Source organism: Canis lupus, chromosome 4 (genome assembly GCF_011100685.1).
Source record: "Canis lupus familiaris isolate Mischka breed German Shepherd chromosome 4, alternate assembly UU_Cfam_GSD_1.0, whole genome shotgun sequence".
In the NCBI taxonomy this organism is placed as follows: domain Eukaryota; kingdom Metazoa; phylum Chordata; class Mammalia; order Carnivora; family Canidae; genus Canis; species Canis lupus.
The window spans coordinates 40,369,192-40,382,406 of record NC_049225.1 but is presented as its reverse complement, the minus strand read 5'-3'; the positions used below and the strand labels follow the sequence as shown (position 1 = coordinate 40,382,406).

The 13,215-nt window shown below is 47.9% G+C and overlaps 1 protein-coding gene across 4 annotated transcripts in view; it reads left to right on the top strand.

Annotated features, from left to right (window-relative positions):
* ERGIC1 (endoplasmic reticulum-golgi intermediate compartment 1) overlaps positions 1-13,215 on the top strand; it is a 105,435-nt gene that overhangs the window by 44,105 nt on the left and 48,115 nt on the right. For all 4 annotated transcript variants that reach the window (XM_038534743.1, XM_038534740.1, XM_038534742.1 and 1 more), the window contains 2 exons: positions 5,568-5,629; positions 12,041-12,113. Coding sequence is in view for 3 of the 4 variants with exons in the window: in XM_038534740.1 (XP_038390668.1) it covers positions 5,568-5,629; positions 12,041-12,113 (135 nt within the window). In the remaining variant the exon portion in view is untranslated. The remainder of the gene's footprint in view (positions 1-5,567; positions 5,630-12,040; positions 12,114-13,215) is intronic.

Below are 13,215 nucleotides of genomic sequence, written 5' to 3'. Positions count from 1 at the left end.
TAAACCTCTTGCCCACCTAGCTCCAGTCACTGGCTCCCGTTCTCCTGGCACTTGGCATCCAGATAGTCAGCCTTCCTTAACTCTAGCTGATGGTTCTCTTACTTTGTCCCCCTTTTCAAAGGAAAATTTCTCAATTTCCAGTACAAGGAACCCCTGAGGACCCAGCTTCTCCACTATCCATTTCATCTTAATCTTGTTAAGACCAGCCAGTAGATCTTATCTTTGCAGATTGATTCATCGAAGTCAGTTCCCCAAGGGCCTGGATGGGACAGGGCTGGTCAGCAAGAGGGTCCAGGTCCTGCCTTTGAGACAATCAGTCTAGTGGGAGGGCAGGAAAAGAGCAGTTTTTTGTTTGACAACAATAAAGAATCCACCTTTTAGCTTTTTCTGTTTGAGGCTAACCAATTCCAGTTCTTTAACCTTTTTGCCTAAGATGTATTTTCCACTGAAGTGGTCTTGGTTTGTCCCCACATTGTTGGGAAAAGCAGCAAGAATGTAAATCAGGCCTGGATTCAGATGCCTGCTGTGGCACTTCATAGGTGTGTGAGCTTAGCCAAACCACCAGCCTTTCTAAGCGTCATCTATAAAATGGAATAAAAGCCCCTAACTTGAAGGCTGGCCAAGAGAATTGAGTGAGAACATGCCAGCCACAGGCACAGCATGGGCTGAGCACACACTAGATACATAGTAAGCATCCCTTCCCCCTCCTCTACTCCCTTTACCCTTTCCTCCATTCTCTTGACAGTGGGTGGCCACAGCTAATCGCATCACCACATCACCGCAATGAGGGATTGACTAATGTAAGCCAGAGAGGACGGCTCACTTCCCAGCCTGTCACATGCCTGGGTTCTCACCAGCCTTCCTGTGGCCCATTTTCTTAGTGACATTAACTGCTGACTCACTTGGCTTATGGTCAGCTCTGAACCCAGGGTCTTTTTCAGTTTACCCCATCACCGCTCCCCAGCTTAGATTTATGGCACAGAATGGGATAATTATTAGAGAACATTTTGTTTAGGTGGCCCTTCTCAAGGAGTCAAAAGCATTACTAGACTGGCAACTTCATGAAGGCAAGGCCCATGTCTACCTTGACTACTTCCATTTTCCAACATCTAGAATATGGCCAGGAAGTACTTAGTAAATATCTGTTAAATGAATTAATGTATTTGGAGCTGCTCCCTATCTTCCAGGAGATTCCTATCTGCTCTAGGGCAGCATCTGTAGAAGTAGCAAAACCTTAAGATTTTAACTTACTAAGTGAGCTCTATACTGATTCCCACAAGTACAGAGCAGTAGAAGGACCATGACCTATGACTCAGACTTCGGTTTGAATCCCAGCTCTACTAGTCATGGGCTTGGTGACCTTGAGCAAGTTGCTTATAGCTTAGCCTTAGTCTTCTCCATGGAAAACTGAGGTATCAGTGTCTGCCAGGGTTATCGTAAGAATTCAAGGTGAATATGTAAATGTAAAAGTGCCCAGCACAAGCTGGCGGTGATCTTGGTTTCACATCAGTGACTCTTTCCAGAACACCTCTTTCCTTTGGTCACCATTGCCTCCTGTAGTTTGGTCCAAGTCTACCCTCCTCTCTTAGACCTTTGCTCACTCAGCCTTCACCCCCCCCCCCACCCTTCCTGCTCCCAACAAAAACATACTCTTGACACCCAGCATAGTCAGCAAACATTTGTTAAGCCAGCACCTCAAAATCAGATGCCTACAGGGACCAGGTATGTGTGAAGAAAGCAGGCTGTGTGAGGTTTTTATGTGAAATCTCCCCCCTTAAACTGTTTTTCTTAAATTCCATTAAACTAAAAAACTTTTTTTAAAAAAGATTTTATTTATTTATTAATGACTGACACAGAGAGAGAGAGAAGTAGGCTCCATGCAGGGAGCCCAACTTGGGACTTAATCCGGGGGTCTCCAGGATCACACCCTGGTACGAAGGCGGCACCAAACCGCCGGGCCACCGGGGCTGCCCTAAAAAACTTTTTTACCTTTTTATCTTGCCATAATTTCTAGCTTACAAAAAAATTTACAAAATTAATGCAGAGTCTTCCCATATGCCCTTTACCAAAGCTTCCCCAAATGTTATTACCCCATCTTACGTAACCAAAATACCATTATCAAAACCAGGAAGAAAACAGTATACAGTAGTAGTAACTGATACCATGGATCCTATTTGAATCCTAGCCATTGTCCCACTGATGTCCTTTTTCTTGTCCAGGATTTAGTTGTCATGTCTCTTTAGTCTCCTCCAATTTTGGAAAGTTCTTTAGCCTTTACTTGCCTTCATGACCTTGATGCTTTTAACAAGTGCTGGCTAGTCATGAATCCTCATTTTGGGTTTGTGTGTTGCTTTCTCATGATTCATTTGAGGTTGCACATTCTTAGCAAGATCCTCACAGCGGTTTACAATGTGCCCTCCCCAGTCTGTCAGATCAGGAGGCACATGATATGTCTCCTTACCAGTGACACTCACTTTGGTCACTTGGTTAAGATGATGTCAAGTTTCTCAACTGTAAAGCTACTCTTTTTCCCTTTGTAATTAATATGGATTTTGTGGGGAGGTACTTTGAAGGCATATAAATATCCTTTTCCTTATCAAACTTTTGATTTATTCATTTCTTTATATAGATTTGTGGCTTCCTGTTTTATCCAATGGGTTATTATCTATTCCTGTGATTATTGACTGTAACGTTCACCTTGCCCTTTCTTTGGCTTGTGTCCCCATCATTCTTTGAACACTTTCTTGCTTTCTGACATAAGATACTTCAAGCTCATCTTGTGTTTTCTTTGCCTAGCCCTGGAATCAGCCATTTCTCTGAGGGAAGAATATTTAGAAGCCAACATTTAAGAACCAGATGCAGTCTGCTATCTGGCTGTCACTGTTCCTGGGCCTTCTCTATGGAATGAGCTAGGAAATACATGTGAATATGATGTGTATTTCTGTATTTGTGTACGTTGAAAATCATGAATTCACAGTGAAACCTCCATTTCCACTCTAGGACCACAGAGTTTATTCTATGTACCTCCAGTTCCCAACAGTGAGACACCTGGCTCCCATCCTCACTGTATTTACATATTCACATTAGTGCATCTCCCCCATCCCCACCCCGGGATCACTGCCAATTCTCCCCTCTTCACCCTTACTGGGTTCTGACACTGCCCCTAGCCACCCCCACCCCACCTCCTCACCTTGAGTGGCCTCTGAAACTCCCAGTTTGGGAATGATGGCTTATATAGTTTATAAATTGTGAGGCCCTTCTTAACCCGGAGGGGGAAGCTGGATTGAAAGCCCCTCCCACCTCTCCAGGTCCTCCAGGCTGGTCCCAGCACTGCGTTTTCTCTCTCTCTCTCTCTGTCTCTCTCTCTCGGGTCATCTCTGCTCCAGCACGCCAAGTTCAGGTCCTCTTTCCTGACCTCTACTTTTGCTGTTCTCCCTTCCCGGACTACTCTCTGCCTCCACTCACTCTTCCTCTGTTCCTCTTGTTCTGTTCAGATATCACCTGCTGCCAGAAGCTTCGTGCATCACCCCAGGTGCCCTTCCATTTCCTTGTTTATTGATGAACTATAGGCACATGGGGCCAAGCGCCGAATTTTATACCTGTATTCCTGGTGCCTAAAAGAGGACTTAGTAGGTGCTTGTAAATGTTAGATGAATATTAATAATAGTAACTGCAAATATTCTTCTAATACTTCCTGGGAGCTGAACATAGTCCTAAGTGCTTTATATGTATGGAGCCACTTGGTCCTCACTGCTATGCTGCGAGGTAGTATCATTGCCCACACTTTACAGCCAGAGGAACTGAGGCACAGAGAGGTTATGTCAGTAATGTGCCCAAGGCTGCACAGTGTGGCATCACATTCGAGCCCACGTTGGCTAATTCTACAGTTCACACATGTTCTTACCTCTCCTGTGCCTAAAGGGGTCAGCATTCTCAGAAGCGGGGAGGTGAGTAGGTCTAGATAATTGAGTCATATGGACCCCTCCCTCTCGACCACACTCCCAGCCCCAGTTTCTAGTGCCCCTTCAGGGCCCAAGAACAGATAACTGGTAGCTGAGCAGGCATAAGGGAAAGTGTTACCTTTTAACTTGGCAACCCCAGGAATTATCTTCTCCCCTGAGGTGTTAGGAAACCCAGCACGTTTCACATGCAATTAGGGTGAACGCATGGTAGTCAAATATCAGATCTTACGCAAGATTCCAAGTCATTGCGTTGAGGTTAGCAGGGTGCTGACAGCTTTTCCTAGTCACTGAAGGGGAACCACATGCCAACTACTGGTCACACCTAAGGGCTGAAGCAGCCGGCCTCTTCACCATTCCAAGTCCTGCCTGAGAGCTGAGGAACACCGTGTGGACTTAGAGCTCTGTTGATAGAACTCCGCTTTGTGAGAACTGTCTGCTCAAGTTCAAGTGACAGGAAGGAAGCCAAGTGTGTGAGGCGCCTCCTCTGTGAATGCTTTGTAAATCCACCACAGACATTTATTTCCATTACTCCTCTCAGTGGCCTGGCAGGAGCAGCGAAACCTAAAGTCACATAGCAAGGAAGACAAGCTCAAGATTTGAACCCAAGGTGGTCTGATTCCAAGGCCTTAACTCTTTTTTTTTTTTTTTAAGATTTTATTTATTTATTCATGAGAGGCACAGACAAAGGCAGAAACATAGTCAGAGGGAGAAGCAGGCTCCCTGCGGGGAGCCCAAAGCAACACTCGATCCCAGAACCCTAGGATCACGACCTGAGCCAAAGGCAGACGCTCAACCACTGAGCCACCCAGTGCCCCTTAACTCTTAATTGAATAGCTGGCCAGCATTACACCATGTTTGTCTGCCTCCCAAACCCCAAATTCTTCTGCTGCCCCCAGGATCCTCGTTTGCTCTGATGGGACCCATATGAAAGAAAGGAATCTGCTCTGTATGTGGGGCGGAAAGTTGTGTTAGATGGGAGCCAGAGCTATAGTCATCACAAGCTAATTCTGAGACCAGGCAGGATTTTATGTTAATTTCATGCCTTGGAGTGAAGAAGAATCTTTGCCAGCAGGCTGCAGGAGCTGGGGCAGGGGGGAGTGGAAACAGAAGGGGGAGAGGGAGGCAGGAAAGGGAAGAGGGGGAGGAGAGGTGACGCTGGGCAGGAATGCAGTGCCGTCATGGAACTCAGGAAGGACTGTGCGTTTCCCTATTTCCTTCATCAGAGAAGCCCAAGACTTGGGTTCCGTTCATTCCACAAGTGCTTACTGAGTTCTGCTATGCGCCAGGACAAAACCTAACAAGGTCCCTGCCCTTGTGGAGGTTCCATTGTGATGGGAGGGGGGAGACCAACCTAGAAACATAACCAAATGAGGGTCATCTCAGGTAGTTCTAAGTGTTGTGAGGGAGTACTGCCAGGGGGTGGGGCAGAGTCCCATCAGGGGGGTGTCTGGCAGGCCTCTTGGAGGAGATGGCCTGAAAGAGTGGGAGAAGCTGGTTCTGGGAAGAACTGTGGCTCACTGACCAGGTGGCTGACACCATCTCCCCTGCTGCCTGAGACATGCCCCTTGCACCCACCTCACCCCTGTCCCCTTTTGCTCTCCGCAGGTTTGACATCTACAGGAAGGTGCCCAAGGACCTCACGCAGCCGACATATACCGGGGCCATTAGTGAGTAGCGTCCTTGCCATTGCTCCCCTCCTTCCCCCCCATTCCATACCTGGGCCTGCTCTCCCTATGCCCAGCTGCTGAGCCAGAGAGGAAAGGAGAGACGAAGAAGAGGAGAAAGGATGGGCATCTTGCCAGCCCTTCATAGTTCCTCATCTCATCTGTCCTCACCATAATGCTGTAAGGTATAGGCATCGTCTGTTTCTGGAAGGATACACCTGGAATCATCAGTAGTAACTGCCTCTGGGAGGAGATATGGGGGCTCAGGGATCATGGGGAGACTGACTTTTCCCTTTCATACCCTTTAGGCTACTGGAGTTTTTGACACAAGTGTGTTTTTACTCATTTAAAAAAAAAAAAAAAAAAAGAGTAATTGTACCAGATTTTGGTTTCTAAATGCCCGTCTTCAGTAAAAGGATCTAAGTGTCCTTGAAGAAATAGCTCATTCCAGGGCTGCGGCAGGCAGAGTACAGAATAAGCGTGGATCAGCTTGAGGCCAAAGAAAGCAAAGAAGCACCAAAGGAAAGAAAAGGCTGGAGGTACATTGACACAAAAGCAATAGGAAAGAGGTCCGAGACCAGCATGGGCAGTCTGAGTAACTTTCCTGTGGAGCTATGCAGAGATAGCACCTCAACCAAGTGATGAAAGTCGACATCAACCAGTGAGAAGTCTTGTGGGTGTCATGTACCCCCCAGTGGGATGTGATGGGAAGGGCACCTCACCTCCAAGGGATCATCACCCCCCAAAAAAGGACAAGCCTATTTAATCACGAGAAAACACCAGACAGTCCCCAGTTGGGGGACGTTCTACAATACACCTACCAGTACTCTTCAAAAATGACAAGGTCTTGGAAACCAAGGAAAGAATGAGGGACTGTGTCGATGGATTCAAGACTAAGAACACAGGAAGACTAAAGGCAAAGTGGAGTCCCAGGTCAGGTCCAGGAACTGAAAAGAAGCATTAGCAGGGAAACTGGTGAGATTTGAGTAACATCTATAGCTTAGTTAATGGTGTGTTCAGGGTTAATTTCTTCATTTTGACAAGTGTGCCATGGTTGTAGAAGATGTGCACAGGAGGAGAAGCTGGTTGAAGGGTGGATAGGAACTCTCTGTACTATCTGTGCATCTATTATTACTCAACCATGAGAAGTTGAGTAAAAACAAGCTAAAAGTGCCATGCAAGCAGGAATACTTTATAGCCTCATATTCTAGATGAGAAAGTGGGTCCAGAGAGGTGAAGTGACTTGTCTGGGGGTTCATAGCGCTCAAAAGGTTGCCTGACTCCTTCACCAGTGCTTGGTGTGGGAGAGAGACCCTCCCCATGGACTGTCCCGTGAGCAGGGCCCTGGGGCTGGGCAGTCAGGTTGGAATCCATTGCTACTTGGATGGTCCTGGTCCTGCCCAGCCCTCCCTTATTGATGTTGTGGGTACCTTCTCCATTCCTGGGTCTCCACATCCCTGGGGAAGGGAATAGAGCAGCCAGGTAACAGGATGCATGTCCTGCAGGCTTCAGGTCTGGCAGAGCCGGGTTCATTCTCCCATCTAGTAGCTAGGTGGCCTGATCCTCAGTTTCCTGATCTGGGGAATAAATGAGTTCATACCTGTCAAGTGTGAGATATGTTCTGAGACCTCAGTGCTTGGACTACACTCTTCTTGTCATTGACCACCAGGAGCCACCAGCCTGTGAAGGTCTGTGACAGCAAATGCTGTGACGCTTGGTGCCTGGGTCCCCAGAGAGGATATTCAAGGCACGTCAGAGGCAAGGGTCTTGTTCATTTATCTGTTCAACTAGTTTATGACCCTGGTGTCCTGTCCCCTTCCTCCCACCAACCAGGAGTTCAGACCTCTGCTTCACAGGCCTCTAAAGTCTCACCCTTGGGGCAGCCCTGGTGGCGTAGTGGTTTAGCGCTGCCTGCAGCCCGGGGTGTGATCCTGGAAACCCGGGATCGAGTCCCACATCGGGCTTCCTGCATGGAGCCTGCTTCTCCCTCTGCCCGTGTCTCTGCCTCTCTCTCGCTCTCTCTGAATGAATAAATAAATAAATCTTTAAAAAAAAAATTTAAAAAAAATAAAAATAAAAATAAAGTCTCACCCTTGTCAAGTGTGTGTAACAATCAGATCTGTATCCTCCTAGTATTTTTAAAGAATAAATGCAGGCTTTGGTATACCAATATCCTTGTTATAAGCAGAGATGGGAGCATACCGTCCATACCACTCTTCCCTGCCCTTTTTTCAGCTGACACATCCTGGACACCTTTCATACCGACACATAAATGGCCCACTACATTCTTCCCTCCCGATGTGTCTGGCAACCCACCGTTGCCATCATCTGTGCAACCCATGGTTTATGTAACCAGTCTCCTGAGGGGTGGACATTCTTGATTCCCATTTATTGCTATTGCAGACATCCTTGTCCATATATTTTTATATCCTTGTATGGTTATTTCTGTAAGGTAGCTTTCCTAGAAGAGGAATTACTGGGTCAAAGGGTATGTGCGTTGTAAAATTTAGAAGGTACTGCCAGATGGCCCTCCAGGGATGTGATCTGATTTGCAGCCCCAGCCACAATATGCAAGACAGCAAATTCCTTTACACAAGAGGGGAAAAGGCGTGAGGCCTGGGAAGCTAGCCCCTAGCTACTATTTAGTGAACAGATTATTAACTGGGTCCTGGGTCCAGATCCCGTGCCAAGTGCCAGAATCGTGTGGATGAAGGGGCTTTGGTCTTTGTCCTTGAGGAGCACACAGCCTCAAGGTTTGAATTCTGCCTCCTTCACTTACGTGGCCATTTGGCCTAGGACAGATTACTTGACTTCCCAGAGTCTTGGGTCTTGGGTCCTAGGTCTTATGTTCCCCTTTGCTCACAGCACGGTTTCCACTCACACATGCTCTCTAGGGGACACATTCCTAACGTCTACTGCCTGAGTCAGTTTCAGAAGAAGTCTGGTGTCAGAGAGCCCAAACAGAAGTCTGGTGTTAGCTTCTTGCCCAAACATGGATGGAAAACCTTCATCAAGCCTTCAGTATCACAAAGGCCTTTCTGGTTGAAATACTTCCTACTTGCCTTCAAGTATGTTTTTCATTCATTCATCCATTCATTCAACAAATGCTTATTTCATGCCTCCTCTGAGCGAGGCACTGTGTAAGAACCTGAGGCCACAGTGATACTGAGTCAACGTCTCTGTCCTCCTGGTATGGGTAAGTGGTAGGGTGAGTAGTCACAGAGTATGTATGATCAGGGCTATTGGACACTTGGGTTTCAGCTGAGCAGACTCTGGACTTAACAAGTGTCTACCTGCTGGGTTGACTGGCCTTGAACAGAGCACAGATTCCCAAAAGGAGCCTTCCATCCCTGTCCCACCACTTCCAATCTGGATGGAGTTAGAACTTTGGGGCCTCTTTGCAGGGTTGGGTGGGGCAAGGAAAGCAGTTAGAAGAGCTGGATTGGCCTAAGTCAGCATTAACCTTCAGAAATACCTCCCTAGGGATCCCTGGGTGGCGCAGCGGTTTGGCGCCTGCCTTTGGCCCAGGGCGCGATCCTGGAGACCCGGGATCGAATCCCATGTCGGGCTCCCGGTGCATGGAGCCTGCTCCTCCCTCTGCCTGTGTCTCTGCCTCTCTCTCTCTCTGTGTGTGACTATCATAAATAAATAAAAATTAAAAAAAAAAAATTAAAAAAAAAGAAATACCTCCCTATTTTGTGACTATTCATTACATCATTCAGTGGGTTGCTGGGGCTTGAGAGTAGTTTGGGAGGGGTGAAAGTGATCCTGGAATGTGGGTCCTACATAATACTGGAAGATTACAGGGGAAGGGTGTTTTCCCTGGCAGTGGGACTCTTTATCAGGCATCATAGCTGCAGTTTGCAGGTGAGAAAGGAAAGGACATGAGCCAGGAAATCGGGATCAGTGGCTGCAGGAGTGCAGGGGATTTATCTAGCAGCTGGGAAGACATTTGAAATTAGTTTCTAAAAGCAAGGAAACATCCCCCCTCCGTATAAACTGATGTGGCATGTATTTAGAGATAGGTTGCTGAGGAGCAAAGCATGGTTGAAAAGGATGTATACATTATACTGTTGTTTTCGTAGAGAAAAAAGGGATTTGTACATCTATGCTTAAACGACTGTAGAAGGATGTGAGACCATAATGCTGATACCTCTGGGCAGGGGTCTGCAGATGAAGAGAGACTCACCACACTGCTTTTTTATGTAACTTGACTATTTTTCTTATCATGTGCATGTATTACTTCTTCTGAGAAGAAAAAAAAAAAGAACGAAACCATTTAATACTGCCCCATATAGCTTTTTCAATGTTTGAAGAATTGAAGAGTCATTCTAGGATCCCATGGGTTGGTCTGGTTTTAGAGGTGTGGTGGGGACTCTGGGGATGTCCCTGTCTTGCTTTTCACTTGGAGTCCTAGATCTTGGGGTTTCTTTTCTTAGGGCATTGCCTCTAGAATTCACTCATCCCAGGCCTGTGCCCCCATCTGCCTTCCAGTGTGTTCCTGGACCCAGTGTCTTACTCTCTGAGCCTCCATTTCTACATAGTTCACAAGGACATGTGCCCCATCAGGCAGGAATGTGAGATGACAGGGTGGCTATTCATGCTACTACCGCAGGGCATGATGTAGTAGGGGCCCAGTAGAGGACATTTGTCCTCTTCCTTCTTCACTCAGAATTAATCTTTGTTCATTTTAAGGTAGGTAGGTAGGTAGGTAGGTAGGTAGGTAGGTAGGTGGATGGATGATAACTGGTTTCAGAGTTTACCACAGTGCTCAGCTAGTCCAGGAGCAGGCTGTCAAGAAGGTAGCAGAATCAGCAAGTGGGACCAGGAACTTTTTTTCTTCATAGGAAAGTAGAGGTCACCCCATTTGTCAGTTCCCAAGCCCTCCAAGGTCTCCCTGATGAAAGTTCTAATAATAAGTGAATGCTCAAGCCTTTATTACCTGCCAGGCACTATTTCAACCCTAGTGTCTGTGTTGTGGAAATTCAGAGCAGCCCCATAAGGCATGTGGCCATTTAACAGATGAGGAAACGGATGCTGGAATTGGTGAGCAGCTTACCCAGACGCACAGCAGCTGAGCTGTGGACCATACTTTGTAAGCCCTTGTCTGCTGCACGCCTCTGTGATAAGCCCAGAGGAGGTGTGTTCAGCTCTCATTCCATACTCTTGGTGGTGACTCCCTCCTGTGTGCCGAGCTCCGGGCTAGGCATTGGAGCTGTGGAGTTTCTGCCTTCAGGAATAGCAGGTTAATGAGAGAAGCAGCCACAAATAGCCAATAAAATGTGGAAAGTGTGAGAATAGATCCTGGAAACACAGAGGAAAGAGTGACCAGCTCCATCTCTCAGGGTGAGGGGAACTTCCCACCAGAAAAGATGTTTGAGCTGGGCCTTGGCCTGGGAGGACAGAGAGAGGTTCCCCCTCCCAGAGAGGAGGGGAACAGGGAGGAAAGGGGGAGGTAAGATGGGAGGGGCAGGAACCGCAGGAACAGCAATAAAACACATATTGCATGCGGCTCAGTGTGGCTGGGTGGTTAGATATGGAGAATGTATAAGGAGATGGGGCTGGAGTTGAGGCAGATCCTGGGGCACTTGTTGTCTTGCCCCCAGGAGTGGCTCCAGGGGTCACAGATTTCGCCCTTGTCAGGGGCCCAGCGGACAAGATAAATATGAGTGATGTGGGCCAACTCTGGAGCCCTTTTCCAAAACTCCCTGCATTTCAGACTTGTATAAAGAATTCATTCCATAAAGAACTGTCCCTTCTCTTGAAGCCCAAGTGCTCGGTTATCCTCATTTTCTGACCTCTGTTGAAGACATGGGCACAGGGTGATAGTACCACTGGGGGTGGCAGTAGATGGCGAGAGACACTCAGCCTCAGCCTGGGAATCAGGGAGGTAAGAGGGAGTGGTGGGGCCTTTGACAGACTGGCGAGCTCAGACCCTGTGTGGGAGCAAGGGCTTGAGTGTCGTGGAGCAGCCAGCAATCTGGCCTTTGATGTGAAATCAGATTGTTCAGTGTCAACTGCAGATTTTAAAATTCCTACCACTTTTGCCGAACAGGACACATTTGTGGGCTACCAGTTTCCAACCTGTTTTTGACTGACCTGTGCATTAATATACTTTTGTGGAAGGAAGCCAGGCTGGCCCCCCACTGAGGACCTGCCTGGGGCGGGGGGTGGGGGGTAGTCCCCATAGGAAGGTCAACTCAGTACCTAAGGTGGTCTTCAGTTTCTGGGAGCAGGGCTGCTTCTACTAAGAAGGGGCTTTGGGGTGATTGGTGTGGCCTCTCTCCCCCTCCCTCTAAGCAGCTTTCCTAGAGGCAGGGGAGGGGGAGGAGAGGGGAGGGGTGGAGAGGACCCAACCCCCTTCCACCAGTGCCCTCCACCCTTAACAGTGCATCTCTGTGTTGTTCCTTCCAGTTTCTATCTGCTGCTGCCTCTTCATCCTCTTCCTCTTCCTCTCGGAGCTCACCGGATTCATAACAACAGAAGTGTAAGTTTCATTCCCCCTCAGGGGGCATTCTAGTGTTCTGAGACCCCAAGCGAGAGGAGGGAGGGGCTTTAAAAAGGTGAGAGACCTCTAAACCTTCCAACTCTCATTTCCAAGCCCGTGGCATCCGTCACTCCTCTACTTCTTAAAAGGGTATTGAAGTTAGAGTAAAAGCAAACACTCATTGAAGCTGAAGAGAACATTTGGGTTCTGTTTTGGGAGGAGGCGGGGCTCCTGGGTCCTCAGATGAACAGAAATCATGAACCCGGCTCTGCCTTCCCTTTGTTTGGCCAGTGGGCTTTTTTCCTTCTGAATCAGCGCAGGGTCATTTGATGTGAAAGCTGGAGGAGTTCAGAGAAACGATGCAGCTTCCTACCAGAGAGGGGTGGGGTTGCTGACATCAGAGCCTGGTTCCCTCACCTAAGCCCCCTTCCCTGCTCAGGAGGCCCATACTCAGTGAGGAATCAGCGTGGGCTTCCTGGCAGTGCCTGACGCATTGTGAATTGATCTCTGATTTCTAGAATAATCTGTTGCCCAGATAACCTAGTAAATGCTCTGGGGTATGTGTAACACAGAATGCCATTGGGATTATTCAGTCACGACCTCATTGGCCGCCCTGAGGTGGAATTAGACCCCAGAGCTTCCTGCCTTGGTCACTGGCTCAAGGCTTCCAAGCCTCTTCATTCCTGTGTTTACAACTCAGAAAGTCATCGCGGGGCTGGGCCCTGGCCACCCACTCCTCTGTCCAACACTGGAAGTTTCTTTCTCACTCATGGAATTTCTTGGTTTCCTTTGTTTCCCTCTCAGCCACAGACAATAGGGAACAAAAAACATAGCTGCTTAGTCCAAGACGGGCCTGGTAGCTGTGTAAGTGTTACCACCTTTAATCCTCCAGCAGCCCCAGGAGGTAGTTATCTCCACTTTACAGATGGGGAGAACTGAGGCTCAGAGAGGTGGAGGGATCTGGACAGATCTTATCTTCCCCCACCACCACATGCCTGCCAGCTCATTTCTGGATGTAGCCTCCTGCCTTCCACTACTATGAGACAGTTTGCCTTCCCTGTCACTCTGATCCTATTTTTAACCCTGATGACACCAAAGCCCA